The sequence below is a fragment of the Bos javanicus genome, chromosome 20 (genome assembly GCF_032452875.1).
Source record: "Bos javanicus breed banteng chromosome 20, ARS-OSU_banteng_1.0, whole genome shotgun sequence".
NCBI lineage: Eukaryota > Metazoa > Chordata > Mammalia > Artiodactyla > Bovidae > Bos > Bos javanicus.
In genome coordinates this window covers 10187722-10213297 of record NC_083887.1, presented here as the reverse complement: position 1 = coordinate 10213297, position 25576 = coordinate 10187722, and the positions used below count along the sequence as shown (strand labels likewise).

Here is a 25576-nt window from a genome sequence, read left to right as displayed (position 1 = left end):
TGAACCTACACCTTGTTCTGTATTAATTTAGCTTGTTTCCAGCTTTTGTTATTACAACCTTCCTTGAAGCTAAATCATCATGTATATCAAATACTATTTATGTAGGATGAATTCTGTGAAATAAAATTGCTGAATCAATGGATATACACCTTTGCTCTATATTGCCAGATTGCTTCCAAGAATGTTTTGCCAATCTTAATGCCCACTTACAATGTTTAAGCATGTTCTTTTCTCCTAATGCTTTCCACCACTGGGTTTTATTATCTTAAAGATCTTTTCCAGTTTGAAAGATGACAATGTTATTTTAATTTCCATTTTAAAATTACAGATTAGGTTAAGCAATTTATTTAGTAACCATTCTTCTCCATAAGCTCTCTGTTCATGTTTTATATCTGTTTTTTATTTCACTTAATTTTTTATTTTCATAAGAACTGTTTACTAAAGATATTAATTAACTTGTGTTATATAAGTTGTAATGATTTATTCAGTTTGTCGTTTACCTTTTAGTTTTGTTTATATTATTAAATAAACTGGAGTGCCTGGTTAAAAAGCACAAGGAAGGTAAATGAGAGACCACGGGAGATGGCTTTATAATCTTCAAACTCTTGATGTAATTTAAAAGAATCCTCTCCTTTGATTATTATTAGTGCCTGTGTTATGAATCTGGCAGGTTGAAAATGGAAGCCCTGACTGACAGGGAGAATGGAATGATAGAGGTGGACAGCGGAGATGAAGCCCAGCTCACTGGAGGGCAGTCTGCAGAGGAAGCACTGGGTGAACCCATTCAAAGCGCTGAACCTGAAACCTGGTCTCTTCCTCTGAGTCAGAATAGTGGGAATGAACTGCCGGCCAGCCAGCCTCAGCCCTTTTCAGCCCAGGGAGATGTGGAAGAAGAAGACATGATAATAGAAGACTATGAGAGCGATGGGACATAGAAAGCAGCCTGCCCATGAGACTGTTAACTGACAGATTCACACTCATGTTATTCAGTGGTACTTGAACGGTGATAATAGACTTCAGGTGAATTAGTTTGTTAATTCTTCTCCTAGTATTTCAGCACAGAGAACTGACCTCTGTTATGTTGAAGTAAATAGAAGCTCAAACCTTGATATAATCTCAGTTTTTTCCTCTAGTATTTATTTAGTCTTGTGAGTGGTGTTGGGAGAGGAGGTCAGTGTGTATCAAGTGCATTTGAACGTTATGCCAAATACCAGAAAATGTGAAGGAGTAATTCAGAACACAGAAACTCTATGGGCTGTAAATAAGAATTATAAATGCAATTATGAGTGTAAATAAACTTTGTGCCTTATTCACAATTTCTCTCTGGTCTCTAGCTTCTCAGATGCCATTTTTATATGTTGTACAGTGGAATATTTTAGATAACTTTCTGGAAACTATTTACGTAATTTATATAAAATTAAAATATTGAATTTCTTTCTGTTTCTTCTGTATTTCAATGTTTCCTAACATGCACTGTCTGCCATGTATCATTGGACATAGGACACGAGTCTCCTTCATCCAGTGCCAAACTTTTTCAAAAGTAGGGAAGGAAGGGAATGGCAAGCTTGCGAAGAACACTCCGGAGGGTTTAATCCAATGGCAACCCACTCCAGTATTCTTGCCTGGAAAATCTCATAGACCGAGGAGCCTGGTAGGCTACAGTCCATGGGGTCACAAACAGTCGGACACGACTGAGCGACTTCACTTTCTTTTCTTTTAAAGACCTTTCCAGAGCTCTCCCAGCGGAGCCTGATCCGAAGCTATTGCTGTAAGGTGTGGTTGGCGGGGGTGGGGGACACCGACCCGCCCAAGCCCCAGGCGGGAGTCTGGGCCTGACAAAGCCGGGCGGGGCGAAGCTCGGCCCGGCCCCGCCCCAGGAGCCCGATCTGGGTTTCGGAGCCGCGGGCGGCGAGGGCGCTTTGGCAGGTGGCCGCTCAGGTGAGCTGGGCCCAAGGGGTGGGGCCCACGTGACCGGGACGCGGGCGGGGAGGGGCCGGCGGACCCCAGGCAGGTGCGCGGTGGGGAGGGGGTAGGCCCCTCGGAGCTTCCTGGCCGCGCGCTTGCTGCGCCGCCCGCCACTACCTTCGGCCGAGGCCGGCCGCCGGCGCGGTAAGGGGTGCGGGCCCCGGGGAGAGCTGGGGCCTGGGAAGCAGGAGGGCCCCTCGGCCAGCCAGGTTTCACGCGGCGGACACAGGTGCCGGGCGAGACGCGCCCCACCCCCGGCCGGGAAGCCGCGGTGCTTCCGGGCGCAGGGCTATTCCGACCTGGGCTGGTCCGGCCCAACTTAGTTCCGGCCGCTTTGGGCCGGAATCTTGAAAGACTGAAAATGCCTTTTCACTCCGACTCGGAGACGCGTACCTGGGGGTGCAGAGCTAAAGACCGAACGAATAGGTGGGGCGGGGTGCGGAGCGATGAGCCGCGGCCTGGGCAGAGACCCCGACAAGGATGCTTGCAACTTTTCCCGGTTCAAAGCGCAGTTCCCTTTCCACTGGAAACCAGTAGTGTGTGAAATCTGCCTGTGTCTGGGGCCCAGCGTAACTTTAAAAGCCAGCTAAGTGGTGATTCTGTGGTGTAAAGGTGACCAACTGGATTCCTGTAACTTTCCTGGGGAGACCGTTTCTTCTAATCACCGCTATGGTGTGTGCAGACCGAAAGAAGTCAGGGCCCCGGGGCTTGAACAGAACAAAAATTCGCCCTGCCTCAGCGTGCTGATTCTAACTGGACGCTCTATGAGACCCTGAAAGATGCTAGGGGTATCCAGATATAGAAATGTAAAAATACAACTGACTGAACCCTTCTAAAATCACATAATTTGCTATTACACGTTTCTCCAAATTTGGAATTTTGACTTTTTAAGGTGATCTTAGGCTTCCCTTGTAGCTCAGTCAGTAAAGAATATGCCTGCAATGCTGGAGACCCGGGTTCGATTCCTGGGTCGGAAAGATCCCCCTGGAGAAGGAAATGGCAACCCACTCTCAGGAACAGAGGAGACTGGCGGGCTACAGTCCATGGGGCCACAAGAGTCGGACACGACTTAGCGACTTAACCAAACCACCACCAAGGTGATCTAATTCAAATAAGCTACTTTTCAGAAGTCTTTCTGTTGTTCAGTCTCTAAGTCGCGTCGCACTCTTTGCAACCCCATGTATGTAGCCCTGCCTGTTCTTCACTATCTCTTAGTTTGCTGAAACTCATGTCCATTGAGTCGGTGATGCCATTAGAAGTGAGCATAAATTAGATCCATTATGAGTGAGTGAAGTCGCTCAGTCGTGTCCGACTCTTTGCGACCCAATGGACTATAGCCTACCAGGCTCCTCTGTCCACGGGATTTTCCAGGCAGTAATACTGGAGTGGATTGCCATTTCCTTTTGCCAAACTGCTGCTGCTGCTGCTGAGTAGCTTCAGTCGTGTCTGACTCTGTGCGACCCCAGAGACGGCAGCCCACCAGGCTTCCCCGTCCCTGGGATTCTCCAGGCAAGAACACTGGAGTGGGTTGCCATTTCCTTCTCCAATGCATGAAAGTGATCACAAAGTGAAGTCGCTGAGTGGTGTTCGACTCCTAGCGACGCCATGGACTGCAGCCTACCAGGTTTCTCCGTCCATGGGATTTGCCAGGCAAGAGTACTGGAGTGGGGTGCCATTGCCTTCTCCATTCGCCAAACTGGTATCCCTTAAATGCCTGTATATCAAAGATATTGAAGGATATGTAAAACTTGTTAAAGTTATTTGTTGTGCTTTTGCCTCTACTTTTTTTAGGAAAATGTATTTCAAGAATTATACTAGTACTACGCATTCTTAGAATTTAAGTACTTTTAGACAACAGATAAAGAGATAAAGGACCAAAAAATACTGCTAATTGCTATCATTTATATAAATTATTTTCTGTACTAAATTTTTTCTCCTACTTTTCATTGGGCACCATGTTGGGACTCACAGTTAATTCTTTAAAATTGGAGTGCCCCTTTAGAAAACCCCAGAATTTAGACCTCTCCAGCTCCACTCAATACTCAGGTGATTGTATTTAGTCTGTGGTAGTATATACCCTTCAGTGGGCAGCCTACCTACTTGTTAGCTTTGCCTGAACTTTTAACAGGTATCTTAGACTCTCTTTAGGCTGCTCCTCCAAGGACTAAGCTGGGCAGTGTAGAAATGTTGTAGATAAAATGATCTGATGTCTGGGATTTGCTTTAATCTATTCATGAATAAGGGGGAAGGTATAGATGAAACAGTATTGATAAGTTGATAATTATTGAAGGTTGCTAATGGGCACATAAGGGCTCGTAATACTATTCTTTCCACTTTTTATTGTGTTTGGAAGTTTCTTTATTAAAAATTTTAATTCCCTGTACAGAGAGTTTGACCTCTTCTTGCCATCTTTGTTGCCACCACCATGGCCCATTGGAGTACAGTTGACCCTTGAACAACACAGCTTTGAACTGTGAGGGTCCATTGAGATACTTTTTTTTTTCCAATAAATATATGTACAGTACTGAGTGGTTTGCAGTTGGTTGAATCCCTGGGTTTGGAATCCCAACTACACCTTACCAACTCCTCCTGTGTTCGCCAAGGGTCAACTGTATTTCAGTGACCTCCTAGCCGGTCTCCCTCTTTTCACTCTTTTCTCCTGGAATGTACTATTAACACAGCATCCAGAGTGATCCTGTTTAAAAAGGTAATAACATCATGTCAGACCTCTACTGAAAATTTTCCAGTGGCTTCTCATGTCACTCCCAATAGAAGCCTGAATCCTTTCTAATGATTTTTAAGTCCTAAGGATTCAGACAGCCTCAATTCTGCTACGCACCCTCATGCTGTTGCTGCCTCCATGCCTCAACAATGCTAGGCACTCCCACTTTAAGGCTTTTATGCTAGCTGTTCCAGCTGCCCAAAACACTTCCCCTGATACCTGCCTGGCATCTTCTCTCATCTCCTTCGTTTCTATATTCAGATGTCTTGTTCTCTCTGAAGAATTCCCTGGCCACTCTATGTAAAATTATAGCATCCTATCCACACTGCACTTCTTACCCTCTTTCCTAACTTTGTTCTTTGGCATCTGTTTCACTTGCCTTATCTATCATCTGTCATCCCTGCTCCCCACCCCCAGAATTTAAGCTGCATGAAGGCAAGGATTTCCATCAAGTTTTTTCACCGATACATCTTCAGGAAACCTTGTGCATGAGAGGTACTTGGTAAATAATTGTTTGAGTGATAGATCTCTGTTTGACAAAGTAAAAACAAAACCTTAGGAATTTCTAAATTGTTCAACATCGTAAAGGTGGGATTACCAGCTTTAATTCTGAGAACTTTACAGTGCCAAGTATAATACCATGTGCCCAGTGAGCCTTCAATAAATACTCATGAGCAGTTTGAGGGAGAAAAGCATTGTACCTTAAACATAGTAGTTATAATAGCAAATAGTTTCCTTTTTGCATATGTGTTCAGGTCATTGATTTCTTGAAGGAAATCATCAAGTTTGATAAAAAGTTACAGATATTTTCTATTTTTCAGATGGATTAAATACTCTCTAACACGACTGGGTGACTTCACTTTCACTTTTCACTTTCCTGCATTGGAGAAGGACATGGCAACCCACTCCAGTGTTCTTGCCTGGAGAATCCCAGGGACGGGGGAGCCTGGTGGGCTGCCGTCTGTGGGGTCGCACAGAGTCAGACATGACTGAAGCAACTTAGCTTAGCAAGACAGCTTTTTGGGCTTCCTTTGTGGCTCAGCTGGTAAATAATCCCTTGCAATGGCAGGAGACCTGGGTTTGATCCCTGGGTTGGGAAGATGCCCTGGAGAAGGGAAAGGCTACCTACTCCAATATTCTGGCCTGGAGAATTCCATGGACTGTATAGTCCATGGGGTCGCAAAGAGACACCACCTTCTAAAAAGATTTTTTATTTATTTATGGCTACATTGGGTCTTTGTTGCTATGCACAGGCTTTCTCTGGTTGCAGTGAACAGGGGCTACTCTCTAGTTAACGGTGTGTGACTTATTGCAGAGCACAGGCTCTAGGCGCTTGGGCTCAGTTGCGCCCAAGCAACTCACAGGGTTGCGGCTCACAGGGTTAAAGCTTTGGGCGCATTAGTTGTGGTCCACAGGCTTCGTAGCCCCAAGGCAGATGGAATCTTCACAGACCAGGGATTGAACGCATGTCCCCTGCACTGGCATGCAAATTCTTAATCACTGGACCACCAGGCAAGTCTTCTGAGATACTTTATGAGTCTTTCCATGGCTCAGCAAATCACCTTTAAATAATTGCTCTGGAAAGAGTGATGTCCATGGGCATTGCTGTGGCTCTGAGAAGTCAATTTTCTAGTATCAAGCGTTATCCCATTAGAGTGGAAGAAGTGACTCCCAAAACATGACTTCCCAAGTTAGGAAGGAAAGGGGCTCTCCACTGCATGTGTTTACCAGACTGATTCTCGTGGGCTGTTCCAAAACAGACTTGAGTTAATGAAAGTGAGTATTTGCTGACCCATCAAATTTTGGTATGCTCAAACTCTTAAATATGTTTATTTAGATATTTGAGGAAAGGACTCTGCTTGGAATGTGTTAGCACCCTGCATTAAAATTTAGTCTCATTTTTGGTTTTTTACATTTTGTTGTTTATAGGGCTCGTAGGTAAATTTGACTTATAAATGCTGTAATCCCTAAGGTTTAAGATTTTAATTGCCCTTAAATCTCATAGAATGGTTCTGTATCCCTGGCTAATGTAATTGTTACACATGTTTAAAATGTATTTATTTGCTTTGTCATTCTCTATATCATGATGATTAGATATGATCATATTGGTTTCCTGAATATGATCATTTGCTACTAAGTGACTAAAACCAGCATCATTGAAGGGATACATAACTAAGCATAAGAGATAACTTTAATCCTGACCCCAGGTGTGAACATCACAAATGTCGTCCAGTGACAGAAGATCCAGGAATCGGGACAGACACTATGATGAGGTCCCAAGGGACTCGGACTATCCAGATGGCACCGTAAGAACCTTCCAGACTCTTCGAGACAGTGAGCTGGCTGTGAGCGCTGATCCATTGCCACCACCCCCTCTCCCATTACAGCCACCCTTCGGCCCAGAATTCTACTCAAGTGACACAGAGGAACCAGCCATAGCGCCGGATCTCAAGCCTGTAAGACGCTTTGTCCCTGAGTCCTGGAAGAACTTCTTCAGAGGGAAGAAAAAGGACCCGGGGTGGGATAAGCCAGTGTCAGACATCAGATACATCTCCGATGGAGTGGAGTGTTCACCTCCAGCCTCGCCCACAAGATCAAACCATCGTTCACCCCCAAACTCCTGCAAAGATCCTCACGGCGAGTCCGAAGGCAGCTGGCATTCCCAGAAAGAGACTGAGGCCGTGTTTCCTCACGATCCCTATGGATCCCTAGGCCGACACACGCACACAGCCCGAACCTACAGCGAGAAGGTGGAGGAGTACCACCTTAGGTACTCCTACATGAAGTCGTGGGCAGGCCTGCTGCGGATCCTGGGGGTGGCCGAGCTGCTGCTGGGGGCCGGCGTTTTCGCTTGTGTCACAGCGTACATTCACAAGGACAGCGAGTGGTATAACATGTTTGGGTATTCACAGCCCTACGGCATCGGAGGCGTGGGTGGCCTGGGCAGCACCTATGGGGGCTATTACTACAGTGGCCCCAAAACTGCTTTTGTCCTTGTGGTTGCTGGCTTGGCCTGGGTGACCACCATCATCATCCTGGTGCTTGGCATGTCCATGTATTATCGGACCATCCTCTTGGACTCAAATTGGTGGCCCCTCACTGAATTTGGAATCAATGTCTCCTTGTTCATTTTGTACATGGCCGCAGCCATAGTCTACGTGAATGATACCAACCGAGGGGGACTCTGCTACTATCCGTTATTTAACACGCCAGTGAACGCAGGATTCTGCCGGGTGGAAGGAGGGCAGATAGCAGCCATGATCTTCCTCTTTGTCACCATGATTGTTTATCTCATCGGTGCTTTGGTTTGCCTAAAGTTGTGGAGGCACGAGGCGGCTCGGAGACACAGGGAATACATTGAGCAGCAGGAGGTAAGGGATTTCACCATCTTTGTTCTTTCTTTCTGCTATTAGCTCCCTCCTTAAATACCTATAGTTCTCAAAACAAAGCCGTCGTTGTTGTTTTTAATGGTCTGAAGTTCCAAAGGCCTCACTCTGTATCTGACGTGCTCTGACCAGATAACCCACTCTGGCGTGTCACTGCTGTGTAATGTCGCAAATAGACCCCAGATGTGTAAGGTAATATATAGTTCGTTGGTTGCACTATTGTCTGTCCAATAGGTAAGAGAAGACACAGCTATTGAATTTCTATAAAGAAGAATAACAACATATTCAGTAAAGTAAATGGCCCATCATTAAGAACAATCTTGATTCCTTAGTATGGTAAGACTTAACAAAAAGCACAGTTGTTCAGTTGCAAGAGCAAAGTGCTCATTTAAATCTGTAATGAAATCTGAAACCCACTTTTCTTGGAGTTTATAAATTTATCTCAGTATTGTAAGCATATTTTTAAGTTTTACATCTGTGTATGCAAAGTACAGAATTTTAAATTCTAATCAGTGTGAAATCAGATGGTGAAACACATCCTTATAATTTTATGTAATTTAATAATAATGGAGTTCTTAATATCACTTCAAATTCTATGTTATGATGGCTGTCACTCATATAATTCTGTTATTTCTTTTCCTTTTCCTAACAGAAGCTTGTTTTTATAAGACTTTGCATAATGGTTGATTAAACTTGAATGATGCCTGTTTGTGTTGCTGTAACTTCCTAAATGTTAAGACATACTGATGTGTAGCTTTTTTAATTATAAAATTAATAATGTAACCATTCCAAACTCTTTAATTGTGTGAGGCAGTGGGAATCAAGAATAAATAAAATCTCTAGGTAGTTCAAGGCAACTCCATAATCGTCGCCACCATCTCCTTATTGCCAGCTCTGCTCTCTGCTCCTGATTGACAGGGAGTCACAATTATTTCTCCTCCTCTCATTCTCCACTGGTCCATCAAAGCGTGGCCAGGAGAGTCAGGAATCCATCTGTAGAGAAGCAGTATCTATAAAATTGAAATTGGGCTGTAAATACAAGGGACAAAACTATTTGCTCAGTAGCTTCACACACCTCTAAAAAGTCATTTTAACTCTTTCTGTTCCAGATAAGTGAGCCATCATTGCCATCGAAAAGGAAAATGGTAAGAACAAAGTCCACATCATATTTTATCTCTGGATTTGCCAATTTTCTCTCTTGTCTGTTTGTAGATCACCTGTCTGTAAAAGTGTATCTATTGCAGTAAGTTCGTAATAGAACTTTTTAGCTTTTTTCTAATACGAAGAGGGCCAAATCAGACAAGGCTATTTGTAGCATCTTTTGGTTTTGTTAGCTGAAAGTTTCTGCAAGTGAACACAGTTGGTTCTTATTATATATTTAATTGTTTTTTTTAATGAAGGCGATTCTCCCTCATTTTTTTCAGTGTCTTCAGTTCTTCTCCATTCTTTCCTATTCTTGTCACACTGCTTTCAGATGCCAAATTTTGTCGTGTTGGGAAAGAAATCCCCATTCCACAGTTTACTAACTGTGACGGTAGACAAGGTGCTTACCTTCCCAGGCCTCAGTTTCTTAATCTGTAAAATTGAGATACTAATAATTTCTACCTCACAAGTTTGCTTGAGAGGATTAACTGAGATGCTGTTATTATAATTATTGTATATATAGAATATGTAATATATTTCAATCATAATTTTACCTCATTGAAAAGTTTTTTTTTTTAAGATATTGGGCATTATTTTTTTCCTTTTTTTTTGGAGGCCGGGGAGGCCACATGGGATGCGGGATTTTAGTTCCTGGACTAGAAATTGAACGCGTGCCCCTGTAGCGGAAGCATGGAGTCCTAATCATTGGGCCACTAGGAAAGTCCCTGGGCACTATTTCTAAGCAAGAAGATAAGAATCCAACCTTTGGATTTGTTTGTTTCTTTAAAAAGGAAGTGTATTCCCTTAATTCAAAATGCAAAAGGCTGTCTCACAAAGTCTTCTCTCGTCCCTGTATGGTGGCTTCCCAGTTCTCTCGTGGGGGCACCCAGTGTTACCAGTATCCTGTATTTCCTTTCAGGAGTGTGTTAGATAGATATCTATTTGCTTTACTCCTTCTTTTACACAAATGGTAGCATACCATACCTACTGTTATATCCCTTATTTTTTTCTCTTAACAATGTATTTCTAAGATTTTTCCTTATTAGTACATAGAAAACTTCTGCATTCTTGGTTTCTAACTACGGAATATTGCATTTTGTGGTTAGACTGTAATTCATTTAGTCAAATATTAACATGTAAGTTGTTTCTAGCCTCTCACTATTAAAAATAGTGCTACAGTGAATAACCTTATACATACGACTACATACTTATACGGACTTCCTTTCATATACGTGCAAGAACACTGAAATTCTGAGAAGAGAGTTTCTGGATCAAAAGACATGTACATTTTTGGTTTGACTGCCAGATTGCCCAATAGAAGGTCTACCAATTTCTATCCCCAACACACTACAGGCTTCCTCACACCCTCACCACACAGTGTTAGGAAATTTGTTAACATCTGTCAACCTGGTAGGTGAAAAATATCACTAATGTAGAAATTTGCATTTCTCTTATCAGGAGTGAGGTTGAGCCTTTTTCATATGTTTGCATTTTCTTCCCTATTAACTGTCTGTTTATATCTTGTCCAGTTTTTTTTAATTGGGTTGCTAATTTCTTTAAGTTCTTTTTTTTTGTTAAATGCATTCATTTTGAAAATACCTTTGATGGGGTTCTTTTTTACTTTGTTCTCAATTACGTTGTAACATACAAATATTAATACTATTTGAAAACATCTTGTTCATGTTGAAATAAGAACGTTATTAAGTGGATGAACAACAGCCTATCTCAGCAATCATGATTAAAGCATCGGTGTCATCATTAATTCATTCATTGAACAAACATGTGACAGGTTGTGGGCCAGTGACATGGATGCAACAAGGAACATTATCTCCATTTCCCAGGGGCTTACAAATCTAGTGAAAAACACAGACAAAAGATTAGTGGAGTGATTGTGTGTGAGTGTGAGAGCAAGCGAGCAAGAAGTACAAAACTAAATAACTCACAGATTTGTGTTTCTATGTCATCTCCTCGGGAAATCAATTTATGAATGATAGTATCTCAAGTTCAACATTATTCACTGATCAAAGCAACTTTGAGGATCTGTAATTAGTCATGGTTTTTAAAGGGTCAGTTGCATTAAATGATTGACACATATATGAAGTCATCTGAATTACAGCTGAGCCTTGCTGTGGTTTTCTTGGAGATCCATAAGTCTTTAGAAATCAAGGGATATCTGACCAGTCCTGACTGACCATGCATGGGAATAAGTGAGACTGGTATTAATAGCTGATGTATAGAATATTGAAGAGTTTCTCTCTCACAGGACAGTGTGGACCAAATGTTACAAACCTCTACAGTTTAAACATTGTTCATAGAATTAGAGAAATACTGCTTTGGGAGGGGGGGCATTTTGGTTGTTTTTTAATTGTACTTTGTTTTAACTTCCTGATTCTCTTGTGTTTTAGTTCATTTTAAATGTTCATTTATTTATTCAACATTAATTGCGTCAGGATATACATTTCAGTTAGACTTGTGACTAACTCAGTGACTTAACAATCAGAGTAAGCTAAATGGATCATCAGTTTTCTACAGAAAGAAGTTCTAAGTCCTTAAGTGTTGAGCAGATTTCTAAACTAGAAAAGTCAAAATCTAACCTGAAGAAGTTCCCTGGTGGTCCAGTGGCTAAGACTCCACATTCCCAATGCAGGGGGTCCGGGTGTAATCCCTGGTCAGAGAACTAGATCCCACATGCTGCAACTAAGATCTGATGCAGCCAAATAAATAAATAATTTTTTCTAATCTAATCTGGGCATAAAAAGTAATAGTGTGGGTTTGGGATTGGGGTCTGTGCATCATGACATCAAATACACTTACAGGGAGGGACAATCAGAAATTGAACAAAAGCACCCTGAAACACATGTCTGACTCTCCCCATTTCTAACTTGACAATGTATTCCTCCAGCCCATTTTTTATTTGAAAAGCTTAGTAATTGTATCCATAACATTACTTACCCCAGACTTAATTGATTTCTCTTGCCTCACAGCAAAGCTTTTCTGTGACAAGACTAGTTCTTGCTAGATGCAGAGAAAGGTCATGAAATCTGGGGCCATGTGTTTGTAATCTGGAGTACTGTTTGAGAGTGGTGTGTCCTAGGGCTGGAGCCCAACTAACTTCCTTCCTGTGAAAGCCTGAAGAGGTTTTCATTTTTGTGTCATGTCTAGTTCTAGATTTTTTTCCCCAGGAGATTTTCTGAATTGATATCAGTGTGGTTCACCCAAAAGGAGTGAAAGAAAATGTTAAGAGCATAAAAACAGGGGGGAAAATGTAAAGCAGGTGAGATAGTCTGTGTGGAAATATGATTTCTTAGAACTCCTTTTTATATTAAAAGGTAAATCTTGGAATTAGGGACGGGCAAGTAAGGAAAATGAATAGCTTTGGCTTGAAAAAACTTGGTGACTGCACCCATGAAATTAAAAGACACTTGCTCCTTGGAAGAAAAGCTACGACCAACCTAGATAGCATATTCAAAAGCAGACACGTTACTTTGCCAACAAAGGTCCGTCTAGTCAAAGCTATGGTTTTTCCAGTAGTCACGTATGGATGTGAGAGTTGGACTATAAAGAAAGCTGAGCGCCGAAGAATTGATGCTTTTGAACTGTGGTGGTGTTGGAGCAGATTCTTGAGAGTCCATTGGGCTGCAAGGAGATCCAACCAGTCCATCATAAAGGAAATCAGTCCTGAATATTCATTGGAAGGACTGATGGTGAAACTGAAACTCCGATACTTTGGCCACCTGATGCAAAGAACCAACTCACTGGCAAAGATCCTGATGCTGGGAAAGATTGAAGGTGTGAGGAGAAGGGGACTACAGAGGATGAGATGGTTGGATGGACATGAGTTTGAGCAAGCTCCAGGAGTTGGTGATGGACAGGGAGGCCTGGCGTGCTGCGATTCACAGGGTTGCAGAGAGTCAGAAACGACTGAGCGACTGAACTGACTGACTGAGGGGGGAGCCTCACATGGACTCTCCTGTCCAATGTGACTACCCGGGTAGAATTCGTGATTTTGACCATGCAATCTGAGCCTGCCCCAGAGGGTCAGTGTGCTCCCTAGACACTTCTCAGGCAGCTGTGGGGGAAAACAGGTTGTTAAATATTTAGAAGCTAGAAAGGGATGCCGTGAAATGGAAATTCACTTACTTAAGCCAAAAAATTTCCACTGATTTTAATACCATGTTGGATTTTCAAGATTAAGCATTAAAGAATTCAATAGGATGAAGAAGTGGCCTTCTGACCAGCGAGGAACAAAGTGCAACAGATGCTAACCTCAGAATATGTTTCCTAAAATAGTCTTGTTTGATCCCGTTTCCTCTGGGTTTTCTGCTCTCCACTCGCATTCCTGCTGTTTGGGTCCGTGGCTGGGCATCGTTTCTGCGGAGGAGCCCTGGTTCTCCTTCCACCTGCTGGGTGCAGGCTTCCCCTCTCGGTAGCCCTCCCCCAGGGCAAGTCAGCAGCCTCCACGTCTAAGCTGGGCTTATCCATGGGCTGCACTATTTGGTGAGTTAACAGTTGGAGGTTTTTAGCGTGAGCTAATGTTAAATGAGACCTCAAAGGCAGCCTCTGAGAGATAGAGAAATCAGGAAACAAAGGATTTGCAAAGCTGCCTGACCAGGTAAAGAGCAAGGTTTTAAATTCCTGTTTTATATTTTGTTTTCAATAGACTAGGGTCCCTCCCCAGCCACTCTCAATTAGTTGATGGAGTTTTATTCAGCAAGCACAGACTGAAGACCAGAGGAGTGGAGGGAGCTTTCTTCTATGTCACGGAAAGCAGTATGCCTTTGCCCACCTCTGCCCATCACAGCCTCATTTCTAGTGTGCTACTTGGGCTTCCCTGGTAGCTCAGTAATTAAAGAATACGCCCACGATGTGGGAGAGCTGAGTTCGATCCCTGGATTGGGAAGATCACCTGGAGTAGGAAATGGCAACCCACTCCAGTGTTATTGCCTGGAGAATCCCCATGGGCAGAGGAGCCTGGTGGGCTACAGCCCATGGGGTCGCAAAGAGTTGGACACGACTGAGCAACAAGCACAGCACCACAACCAGAACTTCAGGGAACTTTAGGATTGAGTGATACACATTTAGGAACACCAGGGCTTCCCTGGTGGCTCAGACGGTAAAGTGTCTGCCTGCAATGCGGGAGACCTGGGTTCGATTCCTGGGTTGGGAAGATCCCCTGGAGAAGGAAATGGCAATCCACTCCAGCACTCTTGCCTGGAAAATCCCATGGTTGGAGGAGCCTGATAGGCTACAGTCCATGGGGTCACAAAGAGTCGGACATGATATACATTTAAGTAAACTGATTTCCTCCTTTTATTCATTTAAAGAACCCAAAAGTCAAAAAGTACTGTTTTTGAGGGGCTTTAGGTTTTTTTTTTCCTTGGCTGTGCCATGCAACTCACAGGGCCTGGGCTTTCAGCAGTGAGAGCGCAGTCTTAACTAGAAAGGCCTGGGTTTTCATTGTTGCTTTTCACTTCATAGCTGTGAGACCTTGAATTCACTGAATCTCTCTGAACCTTACTCCTTTATTTGTAATGTGGAAACCCCTCTCCTGGAATCCACCAGCCTCTCCAGCCTGCTTGGTATTCTGGGCACTGCCCAGTGGGGCCCCCAAGCACTCTATTCCTTTTTTTTTTTTTTTAATGAGACTAGATTTTTAAATTATTATTATTTATTTATTTTTGACTGTGCTGGGTCTTTATTCCTCTAAGAATGAAGTTGAGTTTTTTTTGCTCTGTTTATAAATAAATCCTCTTTTCCCCTCTAACTGTAGTGTGACATGGCCACCAGTTGTGAGAGACAGAGAGACCAAGAAGTTAATTTTAAAGAACTGAGAGCAACAAAAATGAAACCTGAGCTTCTGAGTGGACCTATTCCCCCGGGCCACATCCCAAAACCCATTGTGATGCCAGACTACGTGGCGTGAGTATCTGCCTTTCTTCAAGGTAGAGATAGCAAGGTTCCATTTGGAATTTCATTTTTCTGTTCATCTTCAAGTTAATACTCTGCTTAAAGTCAATTATATTTGAACAGTTGTTTGTTTCCTGAGAGGTAGTATATTGAACTGAAGGTACAGTATGGTCACTGAGAAATAAGGTAATAAGCTGATTTCCTGTTCCTCTTGTTTTAATGAAAAAGTTATCACTTTGATTTTCTTTTCTTCCAATTTTGAAATATAAGTGACCTACAGCACTGTTTATGTTTAGTGTGTACAGTGTAATGAAATCATGAACTTACATGCATTATAAAATGTTCATCACAGTAGGTTTAGTGTACATCCATCATCTCATATAGATATAAAATTAAAGAAAGGAAAAAATTTTTTTCTTGTGATGAGAACTCTTAGGATTTGCTCTTTTAATAATTTTCATATATAACATACAGCAGTGTTAATTGTGTTTATCATGTTGTACATTGCGTCTCTGAAACTTATTTATCTCATAGCTGAAAGTTCATAGGTTTTGATGACCTTCATCCAATTTTCTCTCCCTAAACTTCCTCTTCCCCTACCCCTGCCTCTGGTAACCACAAATCTGATCTCTTTTTCTGTGAGTTTGTTTTTGAAGCATGATTGACCTACAACAGTATGTTAGTTCCTGGTATACAACATAATGATACAGTATTTCTATACTTTTCAAAATCATCCCCAGGATAAGTCTGTTATCATCTGTCATCAAACAAAGATACTACGTAGTTATTGACTATACTCCCTGCACTGGACATGTCGTACCTGTGACTCATTTATTTTGCAGCTGAAAGTTTTTACCTGTTAATCTGCTTTACCAGTTTCTTTGTTTCCCCCACCTCTCTCCTCTCTGGCAACCACTACTTACAGGTGACATAGATGGTTTTACGGCTTCTGTCTTTTAACCTTCCTACTGGCTTTATACGGGCTTCCCTGATGGCTCAGAGGGTAAAGCGTCTGTCTGCAGTGCAGGAGACCCAGGTTCGATTCCTGGGTTGGGAAGATCCCCTGGAGAAGGAAATGGAAACCCACTCCAGTACTCTTTCCTAGAAAATCCCATGGACAGAGGTCTAGTAGGCTACAGTCCATGAGGTCGAAAAGAGTCGGACATGACTGAGTGATTTCACTTTCACTAGCTTTGTACACCGAGAAGGCAATGGCACCCCACTCCAGTACTCTTGCCTGGAAAATCCCATGGATGGAGGAGCCTGGTGGGCTGCAGTCCATGGGGTCGCACAGAGTCGGACATGACTGAGCAACTTCACTTTAACTTTTCACTTTTATGCATTGGAGAAAGAAATGGCAGCCCACTCCAGTGTTCTTGCCTGGAGAATCCCAGGGATGGCGGAGCCTGGTGGGTTGCCGTCTATGGGGTCGCACAGAGTCGGACAAGACTGAAGCGACTTAGCAGCAGCAGCAGCAGCAGCTTTGTACAGGGCTGATTTACTACCTTTACTGTATATTTGCCTTTACCAATAAGATTTTTCTTTTTTTAATTTTCAGGTGTCTAGTTAATGGTCTTTTCTACTTAAAGAAGTTCCTTTAACATTTCTTGTAAAGCTAGTTTGGTAGTACTAAGTCTTATCTTCTGCTTGTCCATAAAATTGTTTGTTTGTTTGTTCTTTGTTTTTGTCTGTAAATTTTTGATTTCTCCATCATATCTGAATGAAAGCCTTACCAGGTAGAGTATTTCTTGGTTGTAGATGTTCCCCTATCATCACTTTGAATATATTCTATCACTCCCTCCTGGCCTACAGAGTTTCTACTGAAATGTCACGTGATGGCCTTATGCCAGTTCCCTTGTGATAAATTGTTGCTTTTCCTTTGTTGCCCAGGCTAGGGAAGTTTTCAGCTATTAATGTGTCTAAATATTTTCTCTGTCCCTTTCTCTGTCTGTTCTCCTTCTGGGACCCCTATAATGTGAATGTCAGTGTTCATCATGCTGCCCCAGAGGTCTCCTAGAGTGTTCTCACATTTTTGTTAAATCTTTTTTTGGCTCAAGTGAGTGATTTCCATTGCTCTGTCTTCCAGTTTGCTGATCTGTGGCTGTGTATCATCTTATCTACTATTGCCTCCTTTTCGGTAGAGTTTTCATTTCAGTTATTATATTCTTCAGCTGAGCTCGGCGTCCTTTTTATTTTTTGACTCTTTGTTTAAACCTTCTAACTTCTCACCCTGCTCATGCACTCTTCTCCTGAGTTCTTTGAACATCTTTATGAGTATAATCAGGTAGTTTGCTTATTTCCACTTTACTTGGTTTTCTGGAGTTTTATCTTGTTTCTTCATTTGGAACATAATTTGCTGTGGCTTCATTTTGCCTAATTTGCTGTTTTTATTTCTGTGTGTTTGGTTGGCAGTTTTGTTTCTTGGCCTTGAAGTAGTGGCTTTTTGTAGAAGATGTCCCGTGTGTCCCCGCGGCGCACTCCCTTCTCATCACCAGAGCTGCATGCTCTAACCGTATCCCCTGTGATGGCTGCATGGGCCCTGCTGTGACGGCAGGCTGCCTACCGTGGATGTCTGATCAGCGTGGCTGCCTCCTAGTCCTGCCGCCAGGCCCGGCCTTGTGTGGAGGTTGCTGGCCACTGGTGGGTGGAGCTGGGTCATAAGGTTGATGCCTGTGAAGTCCCGGGGGTCCTGAGGCTAGTGTTGGTCCACAGATGGGCAGAGCTGGTTTCCAGGGTTGGTGGTTGCAGGCCTGGGGAGCCCAGGTCTAGGGTCAGCCTGCTTGAATGAGGCTAGTTCCTAGCATGGCTGGCTGTGGGGTCCAGGGTGTCTCAAAGCTTGTATCCGGTCCCAGGGCAGCTGCTTTGGGGCCCAAAGTGTCTCAGAGCTGAGCTTGGTCTTCTGGTGCTGGTGGGTATGCTGGGGTCTGGCCAGGGGAAAGAAAGGTGGGCGGGGGTGGGGGGGAGGGTTAGTTCCATGACTTCAGCCTGTCAATGGGAAAGCTGGGGCCCAAGGGATCCCAAGGGTAGTGCCAGTCAGCTGGTGGGGTGGCGCCAGGTCCCGGGGTCCTGGAGTTGGTGTGCGCCCACTAGTAGGGCCAGGTGCTGGGGCGAGTGCTGGCCCACAGGTAGGCAGAGCTGGGTCCTGGGGTCTCTGGCTACAGGGTCTAGGGGTCCCAGAGCTGGTGTTGGTCTTCTGGTGGACGGGCCCACCTGGCCCCCTAGTGAGTGATACTGTGACCCCACCTGGCTAGCTGCTGGGCCTGAGGCATCCCAGTACTGGTGCTCACAGGCTGGTGGGCAGGGCATCCCAGTACTGGTGCTCACAGGCTGGTGGGCTGGGCATCCCAGTACTGTGCTCACAGGCTGGTGGGCCGGGCATCCCAGTACTGTGTTCACAGGCTGGTGGGCAGGGCATCCCAGTACTGGTGCTCACAGGCTGGTGGGCAGGGCATCCCAGTACTGTGCTCACAGGCTGGTGGGCAGGGCATCCCAGTACTGTGCTCACAGGCTGGTGGGCAGGGCATCCCAGTACTAGTGCTCACAGGCTGGTGGGCAGGGCATCCCAGTACTGTGCTCACAGGCTGGTGGGCTGGGCATCCCAGTACTGTGCTCACAGGCTGGTGGGCAGGGCCTGGTCCCTGCACCAGGAAGCCGGAGGGAGGGTTCCAGAATGGCGCTTGTGGTAGAACGAGCTCTACAGAATAGCTGCTGTCAGTGTCTGTGTCCTCAGGGCGAGTTCCAATTACCTCTTGCCTCTCTGGGAGGCTCTCCAGGATCAGCGGTGGGTCTGACCCAGACGTCTTTCAAATAACTGCTTCTGCTCTGGATCCCGGAGCGTGTGAGATTTTGTGTGCGTCTTTTAAGGGTAGAGACTATTTGCCACAGGCCTCAGAGTCTCCCGAAAGTAAGGCTTGCTGACCTTCAACACCAAATTTTCTGGGGCCTTGTCTTCCCAGTACAGAAGAGCCCAGTGTGGGGCTCAGACACCTCACTCCTTGAGCAGACCTTCTGCAGTTGTAGTCAGCCTCCCGTTTGTGGGCTTCCCATCCAGGGGTATGGGTCTTGACTTTACTGTATCTCTGCCCTCCTACCCATCTTGTTGTGGTTGCTTCTTTAGTAAACATCTTTAGTTGTAGAAGATATCGTCTGCTAGTGTTCTGGTCTCTCTCAGCAATAGTTGCTCTATAAATAGTTGTAATTTTGCTGTGGCCATGGAAGGACGTGAGCTCAGGATCTTCCTACTCCACCGTCTTGGCCATGCTTCAACTTTGGTTTATTTTTTTTCCTCAGGAAATACCCTATGATTCAGACAAGTGATGAGCGAGAACGCTATAAAGCTGTGTTCCAGGACCAGTTTGCAGAGTACAAAGAGCTCTCCGCAGAAGTCCAGGCTGTCCTGAGGAAGTTTGATGAGCTGGATGCCGTGATGAGCAGATTGCCGCATCGTTCAGAAAACCAGCAGGTGAGGGCCTGCACTGTTGGGGAAGAGTTCCAATAGAGGAAGGATGAATTCTGACTTTGTCCAAAATGTAGAGAAGGCATAACCGTATACATCTGCTGTCTGGGGAAGTCACTTGAGATCTTCAGGGTGACAATTCAAAATATATCATTTAATGTCTTTTGCTTTCAATTGTTAAACTGCATTTTATTTTCCTACTTAAGTAAAATATAAATTTGCCTAAGGTGCACACTGAGTCAATTAGGGTCCCAAAGGAGACAGACAGCACACTCAAACTAAGATAATTGGAGGAGAGTTTATTCACAAATGGTGGACGGAGTGTAGAGGAGCCGCCAGTGGCCGTGCATTCTCCAGGTAAGTCACAGCTGAGCAGCTTGCACCCCAGGCCCAGAGAGCACAGCGGGTAAGGGTGGAAAGTGGACCTGAGGCTGCACGTGTGAGCTGCAGGGCCCGTGCTTCAGACCGATGACCGTGGCTATGGCAGAAAGGAAAACCAAGGTGGACATGGCAGTCATAGGAGACTCATGCTTTTTCTCTAATGTTTTGTCTTTTTCACATTTTAATATCTGGGAAATTAGGATGCCCTCATAATCAATGGCATTTTTTTTACCTGACATGCATTTCTTTCATTGAAATATAATTCACATGACATAAATTCATTGCTTTTAAGTGTCAATTCAGTGGTTTCGTGGTTTTTTTGTTTGTTTGTTTTGGGTGTTTGTGGGGTTTTTTAGCTATGCCATACAACCTGCGAAATCCCAGTTTCCCTGATTAGGGATTGAACCCACTCCCTCAGCAGTGTAAGCCCAGAGTCCTAACCACTGGACTGTCAGGAAACTCCCTGGGTGGCTTTAATATATTCACAAAGTTGTATAACCATTACCACTCTAATTCCAGAACATTTTTATCACCCCTACAAAAAAAATATACCCCTTAGAACTAATTCCCCATTTCCCCTCTCTCCAACCACTGACAACGACTAATGCTTTCTGTCTGTATGAATTTGCTTATTTTGAACACTTGGTGTAAATGCAGTAATATAAGTGTGTGCACGCTCTGGCACTCAGTTGTGTCCAACTCTTTGCAACCCCGTGGACTGGAGCCCACCAGGCTCCTCTGTCCGCAGAATTTTTCAGGCAAGTTTGCTGAAGTGGGTTGCCATTTCCTCCTCCAGGGGCTCTTCCCAACCCAGGGATCAAATGCGCATCTCCCGCACTGGCAGATCCTTTACTGCTGTGGCACCTGGGAATTGGCCTCGAATGTCTGGCTTCTTTTGTTTAGCCTCATGTTTTCAAGGTTCATCAATGTTGGGTCAGAAATCAATATTTCATTATTTTTTGTGGTGGAATAATAATATTCCTTTGTATGAATTTTTTTATCCATTTATCAGACAATGGACAGTGAATCGTTTCCATGTTTGGGCTATTATAAATAATGCTGCTATGCACATTTGTGTGTAAAGGAACACACACATGTAAAGGAACATTTATCCTTTATAAAAAGAATGTATTAATCTAATCTACCACTTGTGTCATTGAAATTTTTAAAACTCATACAGCATTTTTTTAATAAATGTCAAATGTATGTAAATAGAGTCTATATCCATATTATATGGGGCTTGCCTGGTGGCGCAAAGTGGTAAAGAACCCGCTTGCCAAAGGAGGAGACATAAGAGTCACAGCTTCAACCCCTGGGTCAGGAAGATCCCCTGGAGGAGGGCATGGCAACCCACTCCACTATTCTTGCCTGGAGAATCCCATGGACAGAGGAGCCTGGAGGGCTACAGTCCATAGGTTGCAAAGAGCTGGACACGACTGAAGCAACTTAGCACACACATGCATATTTTATATGTAGATATGTATATTCTTCTCCTGAGACCTCTGTTAGTTGGGCATCTTTGTTTTGACCAGACTTTTACACGTACATTTAAATGAGTTATAACTATGAGCTCTCCAAGCCAAATGTGTGGAGTAGTGACATTTTCCCAGCCTTGGAGTGATGGAAAGGTGTTGGCTAAGAGACACCTGTACCGGGAACCAGGAGGAGGCCAGCACAGAAGGCAGGCCCAGGATCAGTTAGTACCGTTTGGTGAACAGACAAGGTCCACAGTTCCAAGAAGGGCGACCAAGTTTAGATGAGGAAGGGAGGAGCAGGCGCCAAGCATCTAGATCAGCACAGGTTGGGAATAGCAGGCTGGTTGGCAGACAGATGTTAGAAACTCAACCATCTTGTGTGGTCTCGAAGCCCAGGCCTGGTGGTCTCAGGTTTGTAGGCTGCTTATGAGTGAACAGGGCTCAGGAGGTGGGTCTGCAGTTGGTGGGGTGGCAGGGTCCTGATTACAGCAGGCACAGAGAGACTGAGTCCTCCAATGATAATCCCACAGGGTGTCGACAATACTCATTTCCTCTGGTTTTTACCACGGCTTGGCAAGCAAGTAGCCAAACGACAGGGCCGCAGTTAGTCTCCTCCAGGCCTTATCCAAAGTGGAGATATTAATTGTATCACAAAAGACAGCCTCTGGTCCTCAGGCTGAGCTCTGCACGGGCAGGAGTCTGCCAGCCAGGCTTATTCGTCTCCACTGTGTACTCAGTACTCAGTGGCCAGTGTACTATTGAGACATTCCTTTTTTTCCCCCCTCGCTGTGCTGGATCTTGGTTGTTGCCTGCGGGCTTTCTCTAGTGCCAGCGAGTGGGGGCTTACTCTCTAGCTGCGATGCCCAGGCTTCTCATTTCAGTGGCTTCTCTTGTTGCAGAGCGTGGGCTCTAGAGCACCGGGCTTCAGTAGTTACAACATTGAGGCTCAGTAGTTGTGGCACACGGGCTTAGTTGCTCTTTGCGGCATGTGGGATCTTCCCAGACCAGGGATCGAACCCATGTCCCCCTGCATTGGTAGGCAGATTCTTAACCACTAGACCACCAGGGAAGTCCTCTTGAGATACGATCTGAGTAACTGCAAGTATTTTCATTCACGTATATGATATATTATTTTTAGGAACATGAGAGAATTTCAAGAATCCACCAAGAGCTTAAGAAAAAGAAAAATGTGAGTAAAACCATTTCCTTCTTATGGTGTAGCCTTATCCGGGTACAGTGGTGTCGGCTGACAGACTTCAGATTGTTGAAGCTAATGTAGTTCTTGTTTTGTGATTCTTAAGATGCTACTTGTTAGGAACCGTGGGTGGCTGCTGGGTGCCCTCTGTCCTCTCTGTCCTGAATACACTCTGCTGTGTCCTGCTTTAGGAACCCAGGGAAATGAGCCCCCTGACGGAGCTCTTCACCCACATTCATTCACAGATTTAAGTTCTTCTAGAGGTTTCTAATTCCATCCCTAACTTAATTGCACAAATCAGTAGAGACTGGGGAGTGCTTTTAGTAATCCATGGTTTACTCTTTAATGTATTCTAAACTACTCAAGTTAAGGGCATGTCAGCTCTCTACTTCTGACTCAATTTTGCTGTGAACCAAAAGCTGTTCTAAAAAATAAAATCTACTGAAGTACATGTAGAGAACTTCCTATTATTCTAGTTGGGCAGATTTTGAAATCTGCTATGAAAGGCCATTTTCTGGGTGATAATGTGTGTTTCTATGGTTTTCACTGAGGAAGCCAGTGCCTGGGATAACAGCTATGTTTCTTTTCCAGGATCCTACATTTCTAGAAAAAAAAGAACGCTGTGATTATCTGAAGAATAAACTTTCTCACATAAAGCAAAAGATTCAAGAATATGATAAAGTAATGAATTGGGATGTACAGGATTATTCTTAAAACTTATTTGAAGCCACTTTTTTATATCATGCTTAATATTTATTTACTATCTCTTTTATGCTGGTGTCTGTGATAGAGAAGCAAATGCCTCATGAATAGGCTTCTGGTTGGTTTAGCTGGTATGTCACGTTAAGACAGTTTGAAGCTGCATTTCAGACATTTCAAAACAAATTCAAATTTACTAAGGGCCTTTACTGAGAGTGGAAGAAATTCTGGACTCATCTGTGTGCAAGTTATATTTATGTTGTTCAAATTGATTCAGATATTGTGTCCTTGTGGTGTGACGATCGAGTGAAGTCATCAGTCCTGGTGCTGCTCTTTCCTTTTTTACTTAGGCCGGTTCCTGGGACTTCTTAGGACAAACGTCTCATCCCAGCCAAAAATGTCATTTCTTCCCTTGAAAGGGGTTTGAATCCGAGATCAACATTTTCAAGCCTTATGACCGTGGGCAAGTTGCTTAACCTGTCTGTGTCCATTTCCTCATCTGTACAATGGGGCAAATTATAGTACCTACCTCACAGGGTTGTTATGAGGATTAAATGAGTTACTTTTGTGAGCACTTGGAGCACACTGTAAGCACTGCACCAGTGTTTGTGAAATACAGACGTGTTTGTGGAGTGAATAATCTACCCAGAGTAAGTCTCAAAGAAAGGACCTTAATGAGCAAGTCCAGCCAGCTAACCCAAGGCCATGGCCTGTAAATAACTCTTACACACGTTGCTTCCCTGTGGCCCTGTGCCCACTGGGGTCCAGTGCAACCTTCTTACCTTTCTTTAATCAACGTCACTGTGTTCCCACTTCATGTTCCCACAGCCCAGCCATTCCTCTAAACCTCAAATAGAAAGACTGAGCTTTTACTGTTTCTTTTTCTGTCCTGTTTAGACGTCCATCCTAAGGCCCCATGATGTTACATCTTACTTAGAACCTCCCTTCGCTTTATTGGAATGCTTCATCATCCCAAGAATTAGCTTGACTTTAAGGCTTTATTCATGAGAAATGTTTTATTTTTGTTAATGTGAACAAGAGACTGCCTTAAAAATGTTTTTAAAAAAATCATTGTCATTGGACCCTATTCGGCAGCATCCATCTTGTAGATAATTTCCCAGGTATAGAAGTACAAGTCACTAAGTCGTGCCTGACTCTTTTGACCCCATGGACTGTAGCCCACCGGGCTCTTCTGTCCATGGAATTCCCCAGGCAAGAATACTGGAATGGTTGCCATTTCCTTCTCCTGGTGAGAAAGAAGTAAGTAGTAGTAAGGAAGTAGTAGGAAGTAAGTAAGAAGTAGTAAGACATAAAACTAATGCTTTGGAAAGATAAAATTAAGGAGCAGCAAAAATGTTTAGAAAAAAGGAGACCAGGTGGGAGAATGCAGCAAATCAGAAATATAATGTTTGCTTCATATAGCTGCCATTCACATAATTAATACTTGAGGAATTTTCTAAGGTGATAAAACCAAAGAAAAGCATGTGGAAAAACAAATTGGTTACCGAATAAGCTTTCTAGTTCTTCTTTGTCAGTGAAATCTCATTTAGTGTATATTGTTAATATTTTCAGCCCTCAGTTCTCAGACAATGCTTAGGGTGCTACAAGTCTTAAGAGGTGATACTGAGGGAAGTGTGAGGCCCCCTCTGAAACCCTTCTCATGAACTAGAACAGCTTCACTTTCTGTTTTATATACTGGGGTCCCATGTTAACATTTCACTTAAGAAAAACACCTATGCTTTAAAAAAAAAGATGAAATAATACCACTTTGATTAACTATAAAGAGTTAGATTAATACTGAAATGAAGTGTCAGGGAAATTTAACTTGTGAAACTATTTTACTATAATTGTAAATGTTAATCTTTGAAAACCCGTGTTGTAATGTTGATTTTTGCAGTTTTTATGTAAATACGTAGATTTATTAAAATTTCAGTTACCTGTTGTTTTGTGTGTGCCCTTTATTGTTTACCTTGCTGGCATTCCTGAGTTGACTGGGCATGTTCTTGAAAATATTTTCCATTATCAGAAAATAAAGTGGAAAGTCATTGGAAGCTTGTAGGTCATAATGCTCAGGTGACTCCTCCCCCACTACTTGCAGGAATTCAAAGTCAAGGCCGCTTTTGGTTTCCTTAGGCTGCCTGCCTTAACCAAGTACCACAGGCTTAACACAGAAGTGTGTTGTCTCACAGTTCTGCAGGCTGGAAGTTGCAATCAGGGTGTCAGCATGACCAAGCTCCCTTGAAGCGT

At 43.7% G+C, this 25576-nt stretch overlaps 2 protein-coding genes across 4 annotated transcripts in view; both read left to right on the top strand.

Annotated features, from left to right (window-relative positions):
• The window catches only part of RAD17 (RAD17 checkpoint clamp loader component), a 33947-nt gene extending 32513 nt beyond the window's left edge, over positions 1-1434 (top strand). For both annotated transcript variants that reach the window (XM_061393348.1, XM_061393349.1), the window contains exon 17: positions 671-1434. In XM_061393348.1, the coding sequence (XP_061249332.1) occupies positions 671-935 (265 nt within the window). In that variant the 3' untranslated portion in view covers positions 936-1434. The remainder of the gene's footprint in view (positions 1-670) is intronic.
• Positions 1435-1851: 417 nt separating this feature from the next.
• Positions 1852-25271, top strand: MARVELD2 (MARVEL domain containing 2). Of its 2 annotated transcripts, none has more exons than XM_061393345.1 (7): positions 1852-1938; positions 6895-8058; positions 9183-9218; positions 14987-15135; positions 19414-19585; positions 22574-22624; positions 23222-25271. In XM_061393345.1, the coding sequence occupies exons 2-7, from the start codon at positions 6910-6912 to the stop codon at positions 23342-23344; spliced, it is 1680 nt and encodes a 559-aa protein (XP_061249329.1). In that variant the 5' UTR covers positions 1852-1938; positions 6895-6909; the 3' UTR covers positions 23345-25271. The 2 variants fall into 2 exon arrangements, with proteins under 2 accessions (XP_061249329.1, XP_061249331.1); XM_061393347.1 differs by lacking the exon at positions 1852-1938 and adding an exon at positions 2026-2109.
• Positions 25272-25576: the final 305 nt, after the last annotated feature.